Source organism: Haplochromis burtoni, unplaced genomic scaffold (assembly GCF_018398535.1).
Source record: "Haplochromis burtoni strain Fernald_Lab_line unplaced genomic scaffold, NCSU_Asbu1 Contig_171, whole genome shotgun sequence".
Lineage (NCBI taxonomy): Eukaryota > Metazoa > Chordata > Actinopteri > Cichliformes > Cichlidae > Haplochromis > Haplochromis burtoni.
In genome coordinates, this window is record NW_024582532.1 from 314,235 (window position 1) to 335,379 (window position 21,145).

At 39.9% G+C, this 21,145-nt stretch overlaps 3 protein-coding genes across 5 annotated transcripts in view; all 3 read right to left on the reverse strand.

The window, feature by feature from the left end:
• Positions 1-265: 265 nt before the first annotated feature.
• Positions 266-7,476, reverse strand: LOC102290256 (serine/arginine-rich splicing factor 10). 2 transcript variants are annotated; one of them, XM_005940945.2, is made up of 6 exons: positions 7,293-7,476; positions 4,872-4,976; positions 3,834-3,937; positions 2,610-2,781; positions 2,474-2,527; positions 266-1,384 (listed from the first exon to the last, which is right to left on the reverse strand). In XM_005940945.2, the coding sequence occupies exons 1-6, from the start codon at positions 7,355-7,357 to the stop codon at positions 1,162-1,164; spliced, it is 723 nt and encodes a 240-aa protein (XP_005941007.1). In that variant the 5' UTR covers positions 7,358-7,476; the 3' UTR covers positions 266-1,161. The 2 variants fall into 2 exon arrangements, with proteins under 2 accessions (XP_005941007.1, XP_005941008.1); XM_005940946.2 differs by lacking the exon at positions 4,872-4,976 and adding an exon at positions 4,400-4,704 and having other exon boundaries at positions 3,834-3,940; positions 7,293-7,474.
• Positions 7,477-7,673: 197 nt separating this feature from the next.
• Positions 7,674-8,415, reverse strand: LOC102296636 (fatty acid-binding protein, liver). Its single transcript, XM_005940966.1, has 4 exons — positions 8,349-8,415; positions 8,099-8,271; positions 7,811-7,900; positions 7,674-7,724 (listed from the first exon to the last, which is right to left on the reverse strand). Exons 1-4 carry the CDS (start codon positions 8,413-8,415, stop codon positions 7,674-7,676), a joined length of 381 nt encoding a protein of 126 aa, XP_005941028.1.
• LOC102290763 (Na(+)/H(+) exchanger beta) overlaps positions 8,135-21,145 on the reverse strand; it is a 16,577-nt gene continuing 3,566 nt past the window's right edge. Inside the window, exons 2-14 of one of the 2 annotated variants that reach the window (XR_001336971.2) lie at positions 17,602-18,062; positions 16,946-17,196; positions 15,873-16,090; positions 14,881-15,077; positions 14,469-14,558; positions 14,265-14,335; positions 13,723-13,896; positions 13,183-13,291; positions 12,952-13,047; positions 12,004-12,076; positions 9,880-11,140; positions 8,349-8,656; positions 8,135-8,271 (exon numbers count right to left, since the gene is read on the reverse strand). Coding sequence is in view for 1 of the 2 variants with exons in the window: in XM_005940947.3 (XP_005941009.1) it covers positions 10,887-11,140; positions 12,004-12,076; positions 12,952-13,047; positions 13,183-13,291; positions 13,723-13,896; positions 14,265-14,335; positions 14,469-14,558; positions 14,881-15,077; positions 15,873-16,090; positions 16,946-17,196; positions 17,602-18,062 (1,994 nt within the window). In the remaining variant the exon portion in view is untranslated. Of the gene's footprint in view, positions 8,272-8,348; positions 8,657-8,955; positions 11,141-12,003; positions 12,077-12,951; positions 13,048-13,182; positions 13,292-13,722; positions 13,897-14,264; positions 14,336-14,468; positions 14,559-14,880; positions 15,078-15,872; positions 16,091-16,945; positions 17,197-17,601; positions 18,063-21,145 lie in introns of those variants that run through there. The other variant, XM_005940947.3, reaches the window with a different exon arrangement.

A 21,145-nucleotide genomic window follows, 5' to 3' on the forward strand; every position in this document is an offset into this window, starting at 1 on the left:
TCTGACTGATGCATTTTTCCAGTACAGCGATCAATGAGACACGTCCGATTTCATCCATGGCTGCCTCCTTGCTGAGAATCTAATTTCAGTTGTTCCATTAAAAGGAAATCGATGGACGGGGCCGTGCTCACAGACTGTCCTGCTCCGTTTTCCAGGCAGACGCTGGGGATCCACAGGACACAGAGGTCTCCGAGGAGGAGAAAACTCTGAATTGTGTTCAATAATGAACTTTGGTCAAGCAAGTACAAAAACAAGCCACGCAATGTTTTCTTTAACCGAAAGTTAACCATTTATTAATCAAAATAACAGTTTTTTTCCCTACTAAAGATAGAAGATAAGAATAAAACATGCAGCGACACGAGTTGTTCTGAAAAACACCGTCAAGTAAACCTGCTTCTCCTCAAAGAAACAACAACTTGGGGGGAAAACAGAAAAAAAAAAAAAGGTTTAACTCTTACAGAAAACACCACAAAGAGAAAACAAACGACCGTATAGGTCAGCTTGTTGTTGACGTCTTTAACACTTTAGGGACCCCAGCATCACCTCTGTGCGTTTTAGCTCATGTACTTGACTAAACTGCAGACGCACACCATCAGCTTTAATTCCTTTTCTTTCAAGAAGTTCTCGGTTTCTTCCATAAAACATCTTTAAAAAAACCCTTGAACACATTTATCTCATGGTGATGGTTTATCGCTGTCAAACAAATGTAAATTTAAAAAACAGCGGTGAAACTGGCTGACAGTTAAGTACCTAGTACATGATTAGTTATAAAACACACAAAGATGCATTTGGTTCACCAACAGACTCAATACTTCCTTAGAATACTGAATGTCAGGGATTGTTTAGCAAAAGTGGGTGCATAGGGTTTAGAAAACAAAAATCATCAGTAACTGGTTGTATATATAAAAAAGACTGGATATTCTTCCCGTCAGGCTGAGCGCAGAAACCGCTGAATCTTGCTCCTAAAGAGAAATATCACCGAACAACTTTATAAAACCAAGCCGAGGAGCTGCAGCGCTGTTCTTAAAATGGAATAGCGAAAACGAGCTTTCTACAAATGGACGTTACATTCATGGCAAACAAACACCTTTACTTAACAAAACGACCAGCTCTGCTCTGTCTGACAGAACCGGGGGAACGGGGTGGGGAGTGGGTTCTGCTTTAGCGTCCTCCTGTCTTGCGCCCGGCCCAGGACCGGGACCGAGAACGTGAGCGAGAGTGCGATCTCGACGCAGACTGGGACCTGGAGCGGGACGGGGAATGCGTCTGTCGGACTTCTTCCTCAACGTAGCGGGAGGTGGACGGCGGTTTGATGTTCTCTCGTGGAGATGCGGATCTGGAGCGGGATCGCTCTCTGGAGACTCTCCGGGGTCTCTGCTTGTATCTGAAGGCACACAAAGTAAAAGAGTGATACGTCACACTTTTAGATGCAGTGCAGATCAGATTTTACTTTCAACTGGCTGTGGGGTGACGTGATTGACTGTCTGGTCCTTATTTTTTCCGCCTCTTCTCTCATTAAAACTGAAAACCGATGAGTGTTAAATGTGAAATTTCCTCCTCGGAGCATAAGGATCATTAGGGTTACTCCCCAAGAGTCAAATCTGATGATATCCCATGAATTTCTAACTTGTGGGCACCGTTACAGATGAAATGACGCATATTAGATCTAACAATAACTGGTAGAACATGGATAACATGAACAGTAATCTATGTAAAGGAGGAAAAGACTGTGGGGTTCAATAATATCACCACATCAGTACAAAAGAGCTTAAAATCCAGTTCATGAAGCTACCAGTTTTCACCCAGCTGTGCTGCTGTGTGCGCCAAATGGTTTAAGACTGACACTGTCCAACAATTTGATGCTGACACACACAACATAGAGCCACGATGGCTGGACCACCTGGTTCCTTCTGTATTTTAAATAAATAAACGCGTCACACCTTGCTTTACACCCAACCTGCATCTTTCAGTTCATCTGGACACTACAGTCTTCATTCTGCAGCTGTCTCAAAAACAAATGGCAGTCGATGAAAAAAATAAGTAAATAAAGGACTCGTGTTAACTGCGATTATGGACATGAGCAGCTGTCAACTGCAGAGAAACACTTTCTTCATTGAACTCATTTCATTTATTTCCTTCGAGTCCTTCTACCATCTGGAGTCGCCTTCGCCTTTCCTGACGTCAAATTAACAAGCTGCTGTTTCTGCACCTCTCGATTTATCCAACCTGGTGTGTTGTACCGCTGCAGCTGAACTGAGGACACAAGTGTTGTATTGTATTGTGACGTGGGTATTCCAGGGCATTTAGTCTCACGTTATCCTATTTGCCATTTAATGGTTGTTGGCAAAGAAAATCTACATTACTTCCACCTTCTGGTTGCAGTAGGACATTACAAAGATGGATTTTAGGAAGCAAAACAACAGACAGGCTACATCTGTGTAAATGTGGTCTTAGTCTAGAAGAGAAGTTGTACCTGTCATCCTCGCGGCTCCTGCTTCTTCCTCTTCCATACACCCGTCCACGAGACCTAAGGAAAAATGAAAACGTTATTTTCCTTCTCACAAAGAACACTTGGGACCCACCGACTCTCTTCTAAGAGATTAACTCACTCTCGAGGACTCTCCGAACGTCTGCGGCGGCGATCGTAAGACGGGCTGCGCGACCTGTATCTTTCGTAACTGCGGCTGCGTGACCGCCGGCGCCGGCTGTCTCGATCGTAGTCGTCATACCGGGAGGATCTTCCTGGGGAACGCCGCTCCTTTGATTTCATCTGATTTGGTGCTGGTGAAAAAGAAGAGGAGGAAGAAGTGGTTAAAGCAGAAAATAATTAAAACCATGATGCTTGATGCTTAATTTTAAACACTTAACAAATCTGAAAACGTGATTTAAAAGGAACCCCGACTATGACGACGCATACTGCAGATTTCTTGGTTGTTAAAACGTTGAGGGGGAAGGGGGAATCCTTTCAGTCTCAGTTCGTGACTGTTGTTTATGTCACAGTGCAGTCTGGGTAATGATGCCTAACAGCTTGAACAAGAGTGTACTAATGTAAGGCTCATTGGGAAGCTTTTACTACACTGACTCGCCACAGTGGGTAGCTCCACATATTTAATTCAGCAGATTTTATACCGTTTGTCCTGATGCGACCACAAATGGATTTCTGTCTCCTCCTGGCATCAAACCGTGAATCTTTTGCATGTTAAATAAATGTGTGGAGCCACAGAACTGATGCAGGTTATTTGTTTTTGCCTGAGTGGCGACATTTATCCTTCCAGATGAGACTGCAGCACACCTCAGCAGCTTAAGCCAGTGTGCTGATGTAACCGTTGGCTCATGCAACAACCAAAGCAGCGTAACTGAGCTGAAATGAGACCAGTGCAGATAAATTGCATGAATAACACTTATGCATTCTCACCAATTTACTCAGTAAATCTGCTTGTTTTCTATATTTTGAAAAGTTAACAGGACAATGTTAGAGTCGATTCTGATGTCTCCTTATAAATAAAAGGATAATTTCCAGTTGTTCTTCACACTGAGGAAAGCTTCCTAATACTAAACTGGTGTCAGATAAATTCAGTGTCTGCAGATGTTGAAAACAGAGTACCGGCATGTTGTTGGAAATGGGTCTAATTTTAAACGGCATGTTTCATGGGGAGGAGACCACCAGCTAAATATTAATAAATAATAAATAATCAGGGTTCCTTTTAAAGAGATAAAACCAAGCTGGTCACACATTTTTCTATCATTGGAAGTCACAGATTAATATTTAAACCAACAGCAAAAATATTTCAAAGTGTTTGAATCTAATTCAGACACAAAAACCAGACACTTACTCTTCCTGTCGCCCTGTGCAAACTGGATTTCAATCTGGCGACCACAGACCCACTTCCTGTCCAGGCTGTGAAGAGCATCTTCGGCATCACGCACGTCCTCAAATATGCTGAGTGGTTAAGGTTTCTGTTTCTTTCTCTTTTTTTAAGGCCTCACAAATTTAAAGAAATGTTTTTTTCTCCTAAACAAATAAAAGGCTTCTCAAGAAAAAGAACCATGCACTTCATAAACGTTTACTTTAGTTAAATTTGTGAGGCCCAGTTTACCATGTAAAAACATTTATAAAAAGACACCGTTTACATTACTGTAAGACAGGTGAGAAAACAACACAAACACGCTCAGCTGACTGCTTTTTTTTTTTTTTTTTAAGGGATAAAAGATGAAGCAAGCTCTTCTCAAACACATCATCTAACTGTCTGAGGGATCACGACAGTGACTATATATAAAAAAATAAAAATCAAACACAATAAGACTGGATTAAATCGTCATCAGTGTCACAGGGAAAGCTGATTTTGGTGTCATGTCAAATTTGTGGATGGGAGGATACAAAATAATTCAGACTTGTTACCTTTGCCCATGCTTGACTTTGAACTTCATCTTGATCTTTACACTCTTTAACCGACTCCCACAGAGACTCGGGGGTTTCCTGCTTGCTTTCTCCTCTTAAACCTCTTTTTCTTTTCCCCATTCTTTGCCGCCATATCCAAATCCAAGCTTTGTCTCCGTTCCCTTTTTCCTCTTCATGCTTTACTTTCTCTTTTCAACCTTTTCCCTCCCTCTGATCCTGCAGGTCTGTGTGTCTTTACAGCTACTCTATATGGGTCTTTGTAACTCTTTGTGGCCGGTTTCCACAACTGGACGCGTTTACATTTTCTGAAGCAATAACAGAGAAATATGCGTGTTAGATATTCAATCAGATTATGTGCAAAAAGAAAATGCATCACAAAAAATAAATTAATAAAAATCTTCTCTGCCGAAAGGAAATTTAAATAATTTGTTAGCAGCAGCATACACAGTTAAAAGTCATTGGGAAAGGATATTGAATGTATGCAAATCCTCTTGGCTGACGTGTATAGAAGTCAAGTGGGATGTAGACATCTACTATCGGCCCATAGCGGCCAAACTCACGCCGCAAATCCTCAGGCCTGAACACCGTAAATACAAGTATAACTCAACTGACCATCACGGGCATCTCTACCTACATCATCAACCAGTGGCAACAGCTGGAAGAGCAGCTGCTGAATAAAGGGACAGTTCACCGCAGAGTACATTTTGTTTCCTCTTACCTGGAGGGTGATCCACCTGTTAAAAGAGCTCAAAGACAATTTGTATCCCAGCAGGACTGTTTTTAAACAGAGCAGGTGGCAAACACTGAGGAGCTCTTTTAGGCATTTTTTAAATTTATTTATTTATCAATCAACCAAGAAACGAGAGGCCTGGATGACAAAGCAGGATTTGGGTAACATCCGTATTACGAAGGTGTGTCACGTTAACCCAGCTGATGGTAACTAACCTGCCCCACAGTACATTAAGTTTGATATTAGAGAGCAGTGAAATCAACAGCCTGAATTTTTTGCTCATGATTCAATGGTGATCACATAATCAGCCCATTTTCCATCCATCCCCTTTGAATATAAGACTTCCTGATCATATATCAAATACAACTTCAGGGTTTTCCCTTCATACAAATGCTTTTAATGTCACTCAGAGAGCTTCTCACCTTCAAAGAAAGAAAAATATACCAAAACTGTCATTAAAATATAAAGCATTTGAACCATGTTGTGGATGTAATTTACTCAAGTACAAAATACCCTCTGTTTTATCAAGTGACCTCAATTAACAGGAAACTGGTTTTCTCTTCTTGTGGCCTATATATGTGCACAGTCATTGCAAAAATGAAAAACACTCAACTTGTGCACATAAAGCTTAAAAATGTTAATTTGGTTAAGAAACAATCTTTTATTTTGTGTCCAGATAAGATTTTGTCCTTGTATGTAAAGCATTTTTAGTCGACTGGTCTTTTCTCCAAGGCAAAAGCCACCAAGGCTCACGGGTATTGTAATTTTTAGAAGTTTCATTGCCTAGTAGTCCATTGTTTTTTTTCTGCGTTTAAACAAATAAAAAAAATCTTTAGTAAAATAATCTGGGAAATGTTTAGAAAATAGGGGCAAAAAAGCTCCTCACAGTTTGCCACACTCTTCAGGTGAACTATCCCTTTAAAATATCCACACTTTTTTAATATTAACATGCAATTCATGTTAATGTCATTGGTGTAGCACTGACACATTATAAACAGTTACAAGGCCGTCCACAGATGCAAATGTAAAATTGAAGAAATTAAGGAAATTAAGTTCAGGTCACAGTGTCAGTGAGATTAAAATCAGCTTCAACATCCATGTCAAACAGAGTTAATCAGTTGTGAAAGAGGTCAGTGATACTTATTTTGGTTTGTGTTGTTAATAGTTTTGGAGATGTTCATGTTTAAATATTGCCTCAGATTGCAATGTGTTTAAAAAGCCTGAAAGTGGTTGGACTGACCTTTAATTTTCAATATACGAGTTAAAACATCACAGCAATCATTGCATATGCCCAAACTTTGGACCATACATTTTTTGGGCAATTCTAAGATGATTGAGAACAAAATGTTGATGATTTCTGATCGATTTACCCATTTCACTCTGCTTTTAAATACTAGTGCAAAACTTTAACTAGTTATTAACACATCTAGCAAGTTTAGTATTTTTAAAACCAAGTTAAACCGACCCTGTGTGGTCAGATTAGATTAACACTGAGACTAAACCTAGATATAACAACAACAATGAAATATGATAATAACAAATACATGAGGAAACCATTACAGGTACAGATTAATTCACAAGCTACACATACAAAATTAAAACGAGCTTTCATTTGCGATCGTGTATTCTGAGGTCAGTATTTTGGCAGTTTAAATGAGAATTTCTGTGCCAATCACATTTAAATATACAAACTTAAATCAGCAAACTGACATCTCGGATTGTAACTAATCAATTAACCACGCGTGTTTAAAATTGATAACGGCCAACAAACATTAGGTTAACGTTAGCCGAGGCCATTAATTTTTGCCCCTTCATATTAAATCCACATTGTAGGGTTTTTTGCCTCCTTTAAAATCTTTCAAAGTTTCACGGAGCTGTTTACCAGCTTTCGTTAGCCAGTTAGCTTTGATAGCTTGACTGTAAACATGAAAAAGTTCGCGTCTAAAGAGCAACACAGACGTTAATAATGTTTATAAAACCACAACAAAGACATATATGGCCAAAATAACGTAACGTAGATTTGAAATGCGGCGCTGCTCCCGGTCAGCGTTACCCTTTCAGTTTGCACGTTGAGGCCTACCTTGCCTACCAGGCTAACTTAACTAGCTACAATTAACACGAGTTAACTCGTAGACGAGTAGCGGCTTCTTTACGAGGACTCACCTGGACTCATCAGAGATGTTCCTGACAAACAAAGACGTGTTTGGAGGCCTCATGTATCTGGCCATAAAGTTACACTCACGTAGCAGAAGGATGTTTTCTTTTAGAGGGAAAACGAAAGGCTGCGAAGGGGGAAAAAATTAGCAACGCATGCGCACTCAAAAGGCGCCTTCCTGCTTCTTCTTCGTTTACATGAAAGCGTGCACTTAAAAATCCCCACAGCGCCCTCTACAATCAGAATACTGCCTTACAGTAAATAACGACACGAGTTTTATAGTGTTTGCACATTTTATTTTATTAACTTCAGCTTTATTTATTTAGTTATAAGTTAACTCCGTTCATCTTCAGATGAGGAATTCTGAGAGGGATCCATGAGCTGGCCGGTCAGACATGTTTGCTCCTGCTGGTGAAGGTTATAGAGCCAGCAGTGATAGTCTAGATATAAACAGTAAGCAGACACATTAGGAGAACGTGGATGATTCACATTCATAGCAGTTTTAAGAAGAATTAGAGCCACCCACCTCAATCATTTCATCCCCTTGAATCTCTCTGACTGAGGTAAACTTGTCATTTTCAGCTATCAGCTTCCCGTTCTCCTCTCTGACAATGCACTAACCAGGAACAAAATCATTGTTGTAGTCAATAACAATTAAATATTAAAAGGTAAATAAATAGCAGAGATACGTCTCCTGCTTACTGTGCCTGCATAAATCACATCATTCATTTCTGCACTGCTCCTTCCAATATTAATTTAAAATTCACAAAACTCTAAAAACTCAAATGTGTTGAGCATGAGGTCCCTGAACTACCTTAAACTTCCTTCCATCCACAGTTGTTATTTCTGACTCTTTTCCCAGGCTGAACGAGTGGACTTTGGTGCAGGCTGGAGTCTTCACGGTGCAGGTGAAGTCTTTGCCGTTCTGCTCTATGATGATCACCGGTTTCACTTCCTTACGCATTTTAATAATCATTTGAGGTGCACCTGGAAAGTATAAATACAAAAAAAACATTTAATATATTCAGGAAATAAATAATCCTTTAGTTTTTAAAATATCTTACCTATGGATTTGAGAAACTCCTCAAGGTTTTCCTCAGAATAAACTTTCCAGGTGCCGTTGAAGTTCATGTTTGCTGCAGAGGATGTTGTCACGGTCTCATCACACGCTGCTGGTTGGCACGCTGGGGATTTCAAACTCCCTGTTATTTCTTTAATTGTCTTTCCACTGAGGGGCCTCAGTAGCCTGAACTCATCCATTAGTCCTTATTACAGTATGTCCTTTTTAATCCTGACATCTTTAAAGTATTCTTGCAGCCAGGCAGCGACACAGGTAGAGTCTGCTCCACCTTTTTTTGACTCCTTCTACTACCTGCACAGTTTGAATCAAACAAAATCAGCAGTAAGAAACTTTTTTTAAAGACAGGAATTAAAGCTTTCCCTTATGATTTCAACAATTTTTTTATTTTTGCAAAATAAACATATAACAATATGTATTATAAAGAACATTACAACTGGTAAAAGCATAAAAAGCAAAAACACTTATAAGGCAAATGTGTGCAGGCAGCAAAAGCTCAGGCAGTCCAGTCTCTTAAACACTGACAGGTCTTGGAGCATGCTCAGTTAACAGGAACACACACACACACACACACACACACACACACACACACACACACAAAAAGAGCTTTGTTTACAAAACATGGAAACATCACCAACACCTTGTTCGGTTTGACAAGAGCTGAAAACACTTTAGCGTACAAAAACAGGCACATTATAAACTGTGGAGCACGTATTAGTCATACAAACACACCGTCTGTCAAATTCCCTGAGAAAACACTGATCAGACATGCAGCGACAGCTGTGGAGATAAACACAGTGCTAAGCTTGTCCACAAATATCTGCAGTTCGTTTTTTAATTTTAAGCTCGTCAATGGCCTCTGATCATCAGATCGGTCTTTTCGTTACCAACATGAAACTTCAAGCAGCGCGAACATATTTACAATACAACATTTATGCATCTGATGCCGGAATTTTGTAAAGGCTGATGTGAGTGTGACTCGGGAACAATACAGATTGTTTTTTTTAAAGCAAAATAATCTGTTTTGATAGCAGTTTTTCTCAATTAGAGAAATTTGGCCAAGATATGTCAAAGCGGAACTTTTAAGGCCACACACTGTGCCACATAATAAACCTGATTATAGCGCTTAGGTTGATGCATGTAAAGCAGAACAGATCTGGCTGACCGTGCAGTTTTCAACCTCTGTAGCCTGGCAATTATGTTTTAGCAAAGTGATCACGAGGGGGATCTTTTTTTGGACTTTTGGCTTAGGCTTATTAAAACTCAAAGCTATAGCTCAGCTAAACATTTTCAGAATACTTCCTTTAGACTTAAAGAGAGGTGAATGTGGGTCTTTATAGAGACTATTATGGAGTATGTTTAATCGTCCTGTTTGATTGAAATCAAAACAGTCTATATGTCTGAGTTTGAATGTACACTGAAAATACTGACTAAGTCATGAAAACATTAGTTTTGGATGTTTTACTTCAGTCTCATGTTTGGATATAGCTTGTTTTTATAATAAGTGCTGCTCTCACATTGACCAGCAGTCCGGAGGAGAAACTCCACGTGAACCAGGTTCAGGGAGGAGCAGCTATCTGCACGGTGAGACTGGACAAAACACAAACTGTGGAAGAGAAAATGACATGCAACAATGGCTTCTAAACACATGTGGAGTGACATGAGGTGAGTGAAAAAGAAGTGCTCAGTGCATCATGGGAAGACCCCCAGCAGCCTGACTCTATAGCAGCATATCTAAGAGATGGTTCAGCCTCACCTGATCCAGCCCAAACTATAAGCTCTATCAGGAAAGTTGAGTCTAATCCAATCTAAGCTTCTGATTCTACTTTTAGAAACCACAAGTAACCCTGCAGTTTGAGAGCAATGAGCTCTGACAAGATAATATGATACTATGAGGTCTTATTTTGGGAACTGTATGTGAAGAGAAATACTTTAAATCCAGTTCTGGATTCAACAGGGAGCCCATGAAGGGAAGTCGATATAGGAAAAATGTGAGCTCTAGTTCCCCTGTCATTACTTCATGGCATTACTTCATGGTAATCCATGACGGCTTTAAGTTGTGAGGATTCATCCTCTGGGCACCATAGATGAACAAAACGTCATGGCAACCCATCAAAAGGTTGTTTAGATGTTTCAGTCTGTGATAAATACCCCAGACAGACAAACACTGGCAGCCAACGGCGTTTATCAGCCGGGCTTTACCTCATTATGTTTCTTATCTGTGCTTTCAGGGCAGGAGATTCCACCCGTCTGGTGCTTCAAGCTCATTGAAACAAATGCTTTGGTTTGAGGCGCATGTTAAAATTCAAAATGCTGAAACTTCAGGCGGGTATAAAAACTTCAAATAAGAAATGTCCCCCGCTTTGGCAATTCTGCATGTCGCATGATAAAAAAACATGTTATGAACGTATGGAACGAAGATTGCATAATCCTACATCACAAACATACAACAATTTAAATGATAAATATTAAGCTTTGCTAAAGCTCTCTTGTCTTCAGGCCTTTCCTGTAAAATGTGCTTCACTCATGGCAGGAAGGTGCTGTCCTCATCATCCTCCGGGTTTGGACCGGGGTCACTGAGGCAGCGTGATACTTTCAGCTGATCCCCCTGGTCGTCCTGCTCTTTTGGCTTCAGCTCGGCGTCCCTGTTGGCTCTCGGCGTGCTGCTCTGATCGGGCTTCTCAGGGGTCTCCTTCAGCTCGCTGACATCATCAGCACAGCTGGGAGAAGCCCGCCCTCGGGGACTCTCGCTGTCATCGTAGGTGTACACTTTGTGCTCTGGAGAATAAAGGCAGGGGCTCATTAACAGTTTAACACCTTCTACAAACACCTTTAGATTTGGTTAATTAGGAACACCAGCACCAGTTATACTTTAAAATAATTTAGAGCATGCATATTCACTTACACATAGAAATTATTGTTTTAGGATAGGAAAGGATTCAAAAGAACAATTATTGCAGTGAAAATAACCAAAAAATAAATAAATTAAACAGATTTTTACTTTTAATAGTTTATATCGTCCTTTGCTTCTATTTATAAGCACTTATTAATCTTTACTATTAATGAAAATGTTAAAATATTATTTTTTTTTAGGCTTTTACTGATGTGGGTGGAAATATTATTTAAATTAATTTTGGAAACATAACCTCATTATTAAACAGAATTAAACAGAAATCGCAGGTAAATATCGCACATTTGTACAGTTATTAAAATGTGCAACCTCATCCACTTAATCTAATTTTCCTCTGGGTGTAAATGTTTATAATAATCTGGTTATTCCATTTTAAAATCCTAAGCCAGTTTTGTAGCTAAATATGATACCCAACACAGGATAATATGATTAGAAAAGATCCAGGGCAGACACAGTGGAAGACAAAAGGTATCCTTTTATCGATCCCCATAAGACTCATTCTGTTTAATGCAAAATATTTGCATCATTGTACAGGACATATCCCGTGTGGAAAAGAAAAGTATTGTATTGATGCACAGACTTCCAGGTCTGCATCCGACAGCAGGACACAGCTGCTCAAATGCTCCAAAAGAATCCAGCAGCACAAAACTCAAAACAATGAGTGACTTTAAAGCCGGAACATAATTTTCATTCTCATAAAATCGTGCTTTAAACTGGCTCTTAGACTGACCTGGTTGAAAAAATACTTTTCTCACAGGGGGCGTCTCCTGGCGGTTTGCAGGGACCGTGAGGTAGTGGCTCATCTGTAAGAGAAGCATTACAGAGTTTAAAGAAGGACTTTGCAGGAAGTCACACCCAACAACGGAACAAAGCACTTTAGTATTGATTCTTATCCACAGCAAAACACAAGGATTGGGGGATCTAATGGGTCCTGAAATGATTCTGGTGCTGGATGGAGAGTCCTCTGACTGTCTGTTAAACACCTTTATTACACTTTCAAGAGGTTCAATCACTTTTAAACTCAGCACCAGGACATATTAAATAAGCTCTCTGAAGTTTCTCTCAATGCAAAGATCCCTTTCTGCAGGGTTTGGCTATGCATTTGATTTAAAAAAATAAAAGTACCAGTTATGATTAAATAAAACCACAATTTACAAAATTGGCTGGAAAAGATAAAAAAATTCTATTTGGATAATGTTTGGTCACTGCCGAGCTTTCCTTTGGAGCTGGTTAAAACCCCCCTTATTGTTTTAAATGTGCTGTAAAATAAAACTGACATTGACAAAAATAGTTTTTCCCCCACTGGCTGTCTCTGTGTCTCCTCTCTGCCTTCAGCTCTGCCTGCTGAGGAGTTTTTACACTTCTCCTTCATATTTAATGTTGTTTCTTTGTAACAACTTGTATCTTGTACTTGATTCTGTTCATCTGGACAGGTTCGTTTTACTTTTACTGCCTAAAATCTTTACACATTCCTGTAAATTGGCATTTTTTATTAGCCCAAATGACCTTTTTAACTCTGCGAGTTCTCTGATTTTAACTCTTTGACATTAAAAACGTGGTAGTCAGGGAACAAAAAAATAAAGCTTCAAACTAGATGCACAAAAAGTTGGACAGATCTGAAATGTTCTAATGTTTCTAATTTGTTTAAGTCGACAGCTTTAGAGTTGTTTAAACTCACCCTTCTCTCCATCTCCTTCTGCTTCCTGAAGCGAGCCTCGCTTATATCGTCCTCGAGCGCGTCGTTTAGCAGCTCATATCTGCTGTACGAGCGAAGCTGCAGAGGAGGAAGAAAGTATTAAATGCACATTTATTTTAAAAAGGATGGACCTTGTTTGCAACTCATGAACATGCATGCAAACATTCAGATTAGTCCAATCCATTTTGAACAAGCCGTCGATGTCTTCCTCACCCTTTGTCGGGTATTCTGCAGGTTGGCTCGCAGGACTCTTCTGATCTCCTCCTCACGACTCTTTGAGATGGCTCGGCTCGGTTTGGGCGACCCTTTGGCCTGAACGTTTCTGTTTGGAAACAGTGAACAAATTTAAAGTCCAGAACCTGCATTAGTGTGATATTACTCACAGCTTATACTTTTTTTAAAGCCATTCAGTTAGATTTTAATGTGCCTAACACAGAAAACAAGCACAAAGTGTATCCGCTGAGGGGGAGAATTGATAACTTGTTATGTAGAGGATCAGCAGCATCAGTGTTTTTGGTGGCATCTGGCTTTACTTATAATAAAAAAACTTCCTGAGATGTGTTTTTTAACCTTAGCTTTATGTTGGGGAACAAAAAGACCTCCATCCTCCACAAAATCAATTTGGATTAAGGGTTAGTTCACCCAAAAAATACAGGTATGTCCGGGTTACTCAGTAATTCACTTCAATACTGTTTTTGGGGAATATCTCATGCACAGAAAGCAGTTCTTGCAGGACTTGCTTCTGACATTTACCGGATGGAGACAGTCGACACAATCGTGGGCAGCTTGGCGGCGCTCCCGCTCTCCACCATCATCATCGCCTGTTTCAGCTCCATCTTATTGTAGAAGGAGATGAGCTGAGGCTCGGTGGAGCGTTCTCCTGCGATCAGCCATCTCTTCACATAGGTCTTATTGAAGCGATTCAGCCTGTATACAGAAGAAAAAAAATATTTTTTCTGTTTTATAAAAGGGGGATACAGTAATCTGACTTTGCAGTCCTGTGAAAAACTGAGTGCACCCTTACTGCTTCCAGGACTTAAGAGGATAAGTAGCAACCAGGTGCTGTTAATCAGATGTGCTTGAAGTTTGAGCACTTCTATCAAAGCAGAGGTTTTGGCAGTTAGAGTTACTTGTTGATCTACAATCTACTGAGTCATCTTCATGTTTTTTACAGGACTGCACAAAGACCAGTGACAATTTTCTTTTTCACATGGCTGCATAACAACTTGAGGGCTTCTTCTGAACTACAAAGATGGAGGTGATAGAGAGGATACATTAGGAAAGAAAATACATACTTGTCCTTCCAGTGATGATGCCCATAATGACCACAGATGTCTTCAATTCCTGTGAGGAGATGATCCAGGAACTGATGGCAAAATTAGTTTACAGAGGGTGTTATTTATACATCTTATACACTGTTTGATCTGTAGCCCCATCCCTCTCATATATTAACAAGGACTGATGTGTTTTCTTATACACGAAGTGAATGAAATTGTCACCTGTGTGTGGATCTCCTCATTAATTGATTCTTTGCTCTCTTTCTTTTTCTTCACAGCTAGGAGCTCCACCAGGGGCCTGATCGTCATCCCCTGAAGAAAAAAAGAGAAATTAAGTTTTAAAAAACATACTGCACATTTATTTTAGACATATAAACACACTCACATAACAATACCCAATAAAAATACCGATTACTATAATTACTGATGTTGACACAGACGGGTGGAAGCCACAGCAACTTAGAACTAGAGGCCAGTCAAGAGGAAAAAATGTGTGCGGGAAAAACATTAAACATAAAAGAGACAACTGATACACGTCTCTTTTCTTTATGTCCAGCCTCACATGCAAGCCTTTTTCCTTTGCCATGTTGTTTTTGTCATACACCTAAATCCCAAGTACTCGTGTTATTCCCACCTGCACGAAGACAGTGAAGAAGATGACGGTGATGATGGCAGTGAGGAACAAGTTCTTGATTTCATTATTGTTCAGCAGGAACCCCAGTGAGAAGGCTATGGCACCTCGCAGGCCACCGTAGGCAATAATGAACTGGTCCTTTTTGGTCAGCTTCACAATACGGAATTTATTGATGAAGGCTGTAAGCCCGATGACTCCTGAAACACAGAAAAAAAAAAGAATTGATTAATTCATTATCAATATGATCATCAGTTTCCCTTTATTGGGTCTCTACACTTAACTGGTTATTGAATTTCACCACTGGATTTTCCCCATGAGGAAAAAAGTAGAGGAGCAAGATTCTGTTTTGCTCAGGCAGCAATGCCAATGGCTAAAAAACAGTAGCGATCAAAACCACCACCCACTGATTTGAGTGTTAAAGCCTCAAAGTTAGTGTTTTGGTCTCTTCATGTTATTTCTTTCGAGCCAGAAGGGACCCTACTTGAATGAAAGGGTGAAGTTTTACAGTCATGGCCAAAGGCTGTGGAAGCACTGCCAAAACTAAACTTTACTTGCCTATAAAAAAGTTTGGAACTTATGAAATGCTTGTGATTGTTCTCCAGTATATCATAAAAAACATAAAGAAGAATAATTTAAATAAAAAAAATAAACATTAGGACCACTGCCAAAACCCTTTGCTCATGACTGTAGACCTGATTAAACCAGGTCAGGGTAAGCAAGGCAGGCAGTGCTTGACCTCTTTCCCTGCATCTCTAACAGCGTTCTGTCATGAAGCAGAACTGACCTTGCTTGGTTTTGATCACGCTGTAATCTGTACTGCATTTCAATTACATGGGAACCTTTGGGTTGTGTCCAGCGTGCTAGACAAGCTGCTCCTAGCTCCGCTTTCGCTGCACTCTCAGATTAGCATATATTACTATACAATGTTTATTGTGTTGCTAATAGGCAAGAAACAGAGAACTTCCTGGTTTATTGTGTTTTATTGTACTGACCCAGCACTCTGGAGACCAGACAGAAGATCACCGTGAAGATGACAAAGATCCAGTTCCAGGTGTGAGGACCAGCCACTGTGGAAACCCCGAGGAAAATGAAGATGAGTGTGTCGCTCACACTGCTCCACATCTTCAGGAAGTATTTGACGGTGGTGTAAGACTTGTGGGAGATGTTGGCCTCGACATATGGCCGCATAATCACGCCACAAGCAATCAAACTGTTTGGCAAGGAAAAGAAGGAAAGAAGCAGTCAACGTAATGAGGTTTGATAGAAGTTTCTCTAAAGTTAGGGTTATTGGATTATTTAATGTATGATTTCAGCTGTAACCAAGACAAAAACCTAGAGTCTGTCGTGGTTTTATCGACACAAACTGTATATAAAGAAGGATAAAGTGTCTTCTTTTCCTTTCGCATCAAAGCCACCAGACGTAGAGGAGTAAAAGGGCCACCGTCTTTAAGCTGCACATGTAGTCAAGAAAACAGACAGCTGGGTGGTTCTGTTGGCTTAGTGTCAAGAACAGTTTAGGCGACAGGCTCTCAGTATCAAATATCCACCCACGGTGCCACCAGTGGGCAAATTTGATTTCTGCAGCAGCAGAACAACAGGGCTGTAACTCATAGATTAAATAATTCAACTTAAATCCAGGGGAACTGTTATATTATCCTTCTTTATACACAGTCTAAGGTTAACACCACTTCCCAGCAGCCCCTGGTTTGTGGGTAAATTCACAGTTATTAGTGCAAATATGTGACTATGCTGTTAATGGCTGGTATGTTTTGTAATGAATAAAAATGACATTTTTACCTAACTGCTAACTGATATTTGTTAAATAAATATAAAAAATTAGTTTGATAATTAATGTTTTATCAAGTTTACAATATGACAAAGGGGAGAGATTTTAATTAAGATACATTTAATTTAGTTACATTTTTAATAAATTTGCAAAAATGTTTTCACTTTCTCATTAGGAAATATTAACACTAGTGTATTATATCTGCTACAGAGTTTTTGTGAGTTTGAGACTCAAACCTTTTTATCATAAAGCTCAGAGACCGAGGGCTCGTCTACTTACGACATGATCCCTGACAGGTGAAAGATCTCCGCTGAGAGGTAAGCCATGTAGCTGTAGAGGAAGACGAACAGCGGCTCGATGACGCGCGAGTATGAGGTGAAGCGGGACGTAAAAGCTCCCACGATGCCGTAGATGACGCCCACCATGACACCTCCCAGGGAAACCACGAAGAAAGAGATGACACCGAGGACGGCGCCGGTCACGGTAATCGCCTGCTCGTGAGCAAATTCCTTAAACAGGTGATACAGGACCTGGAGCAGAAACAGCGGTGTTTGTGTTTGCTTTTGCTTTTGTTCATGATTGTTTCACGGACCTAAAACATTGATTTTATCTTGATAATTTCATTATTTAATGGGTTGATTACCTGATCAGCAGAAAATTTATAGTTCAGAAACTTTCTCAAGTGAAAATTTATACATGAGAAAAAAATTCCTTTCCTCCTAAATTGAGAGATTTCCTGCTTAGTCTTTATTTTTCTTTCACTACTTTTCTGTATCTATTGACTATTTTTAGTGTTAACTGGATATAACAACACCTCAAAGTTTGTTTGTTTTTTACTATATTTTAACATTTTATAGAAAAGTAATTAATTCACATTAAAAAGAATGAGTTTAATTATAATATATTTACTATTTGAGAATGCGAACGTTGCTCACCACAGTGACGGCATCATTGAGGAGCGACTCCCCGAACACGAGGATGTGCAGCAGCTCATTAATGTGGATCTCCTCGAACACGGCCAGGACGGACACGGGGTCCACGGCTGAGATGATGGAGCCAAACAGCAGGCAGGACAGCAGGTCCACGTGAGCCAGCTTGGCCGCATCAATCTGACAGACAGCGTACATCATCCCACCGATGAAAAAGACGTTCCACAGTGTCCCCACCACTGCAAACATCAGGATGGTGCCAATGTTCTCGGTGAAGGGGCGCATGGGCAGGAAGTAGCCCGCATCCAGGATGATAGGAGGCAGCAGGTACAGGAAGAACAGATTGGAGTCAAGGACGGGGGGTTGTTCTCCAGTCGCTTTGATGATGCCACCCACCAGCAGGCCAACAAAGATTAGCAGACAACTCTCCGGCACGATGTGAGACACAGTGGGGATGATGTGAAATCCTGCAGACACACCATAATCAAATTTAATACAATCATTAAGAAAAAATGCCAAAGACTCCTTGGACTGAACGTTTGAAATGTGGAGTTGTCCACTCTTCTCTGTTTTGTTGTTAAAATATGATTTTTGACACTAATAAATTACTTTTCAATATGTCGAATGTTCTTAATACTGAAAATAATTAGCAGTCAATGCCTGCATGAAGTCTAGAGCCCATGGACATCACTTTCAGTTGATGCTTTCCCTTGGGATAAATAAAGTATTATCAATCAATCAATCGAGGCTTGTTTCTGTCTTCAGTTTTGTATTTAAGCCATCTCAAAAGCAACTTCCTGAGTTGGTCGGTGCATTCATTAATTTTAACAATGTACCACAATGTTGACATGTCCATTTCTAAGATGTTTGCTATCTCTCTGATGGGTTTTATTTTCTTCACTTGCATTGACATCTGTCTGGACCTCACATTAAGAGATCCTCACATTAAGAGATCCAAATTTAAATTTAACACTTGGGATCAACTCCAGAACTTTGATCTACTTACACACGTGGACAAAACTGTTGGTACACAATAGTCACAGAAATAACTTTAATCTGACAAAAGTAACAATAAACAAAAATTCTATGAATGCTAACCAGTGAAAGTCAGAAATTGCTTTTCAACCATGCTTCAACTGAATTATTTAAAAAAAAATGCATGAAACAGGCCTGGACAAAAATGATGGACCCACAACTTAATATTTTGTTGCACAACCTTTTGAGGCAATCACTGCAATCAAACGATTCCTGTTAATGAGACTTCTGCAGGATTTATGGCCCACTCCTCATGAGCAAACTGCTCCAGTTGTTTCCGGTTTGAAGGGCGCCTTTTCCAGACTGCATGCTTCCTTCCAAAGATGCTCAATAGGATTGAGGTCAGGGCTCATAGAACGCCACTTTAAAATAGTCCAATGTTTTCCTCTTAGCCATTCTTGGGTGTTGTTAGCTGTGTGTTTTGGCTCATTGTCCTGTCGTAAGACCCATGACCTGCTTTCTGACACTGGCCAGCACATTTCTCTCTATAATCGCTTGATAGTCTTGAGATTTCATTGTACCCTGCACAGAATTAAGACACCCTGTGCCAGATGCAGCAAAGCCGCCCCAGAACATGACCGAGCCTCCTCCATGTTTTACAGCAGGGACAGCGTTCCTTTCTTGATAAGCTTCATTTTTCCGTCTGTGAACACAGAGCTGATGTGCCTTGGCAAAAAGTTCAGTTCTTGTCTCATCTGTCCACGGGACAGTTGTTTGAGCCAAAGTGGACTGCATGGGGCTATTACCATGTATAATAGCCAAATAGTGAATACACCTTGGATTAACATGTCCCTTTGGTCACATTATTTTCAGTCTTTTCTTGGGGTACCATCATTTTAGTCTAGGCCTGTGCCATGAGTTTATTTTTTTTAAATAATTCAGTTAAAGCATGGTTGAAAAGCAATGTCTGACTTTCACCGGTTAACATTCATAGAATTTTTATTTAATTTTAATTTTGTCAGATGAAAGTTATTTGTGTGACCATTGTGAGTTTTTCCTTTCATTGACTGAAGGGTACCAACATTTTTTGTACACATGTGTAATTTGGCATAAAATAATAAAGGAATTTAAATTCTGAGCCTTTGAAATAGAGGACTGAGTATGTTAAACACCTTGAATTAAAGTTGAAATTTGATTTAAAATCCACTGTGGATAACAATCATCTAACTCTCACCATCAGAAAGTCTCTCAGTCTTGTTCTCTAAAACCTAAAGAATTATGGATTTGATCAACTGGTCCCTAAAAAACATGACACCCTATTCTAAACGAGAAGCCTGGGCTCGGGAGAGCCCGATTGTCCTGCAGAGACGTTTGCTGCCGGATACTCGATGGTCATTCGCAACTGTTGATGGAGGGCATTGAACGAGATTTGCCTATTCGGAACAATGATAACAGAGTTCTGGCTGACTGGACCTGGCTTGGACCTGGCTTATCGAAGAACAAAGAAAGTGGTTACAGCTGTTCAAAACCCCACAAGGCTGGCCGACATGATTGACATTTTAGCTAAAAACTTTAGAGCAGACATGCACTTATCTCCATGTGTTGCACCTTTTAAACGTGTCAGGTGAACACATTTGAAAGCACAGTTTCCCGAAGAACAAATTTATAGTTTCATGCACCGGCCTCCACTTATAGGGTTTCATAATGGTTTCATATGAATAAACCATTTATCAAAACATTATATATGACTCATAAATGCTGGCTTAGAAGAAACTTGGATAGAAAGCACCTTGGAGAGCCTGAGAGATCAAACTGAACCGATTACCAATCTGAATTAAAAATTTGACTTTCTCCCTGAAGGATCATGGGAGAAAGTATCATTAGGATTAAATGGGACCTGCACTCACTGGCCAGTTTATTAGATTCAGCTTCTCAATAATACAATCAGCCCACTGATTCATTCAGCCAATCACATGGTAGCAACTCAATGTATTTATGCATGTGGAGATGGCTAAATACACTGAAGCACTGGAAAGGGGAGGAAAGGAGGTTTACGTGACACTGTGATCTCCAGGGTTTACAGAGAACGGACAGAAAAAGAGAAGATATCCAGTGAGCGGCAGATCTCTGGTTAAAAATGCCGTCATGATGTCAGAGTTCAGAGTCACTCGAGCTTAGAAATGTCTCTGTGAGAACATGATAGTAAAGGATATTCCCACTGCACACAATTATACACAGAGTGCTTCAGTTATTTTAGGACAAAGCTGGACAGAACATCTATTTCCTGTTTCCAAGGCAAACGCTGGATTCAGACCTATGAAAGGGATCTCTGTGGAGATTTGTGGTACTCAAACTCTTCAAATAGCCTTCAGGTTTGACACAGCTGGACCCCTCCTACTTTGGACTCCCTATTTTACTAATTATATCATTCATGTCAGTTTAGCTCTAAATTGCTGCAAATTTTAATGCGGGAGACTATGTTGAATTTTATTGGAGAATTAAGTTATTTAATATTATTATTATTATTATTATTATTATTATTATTATTATTATTAATATGGGGATATTTTAGACA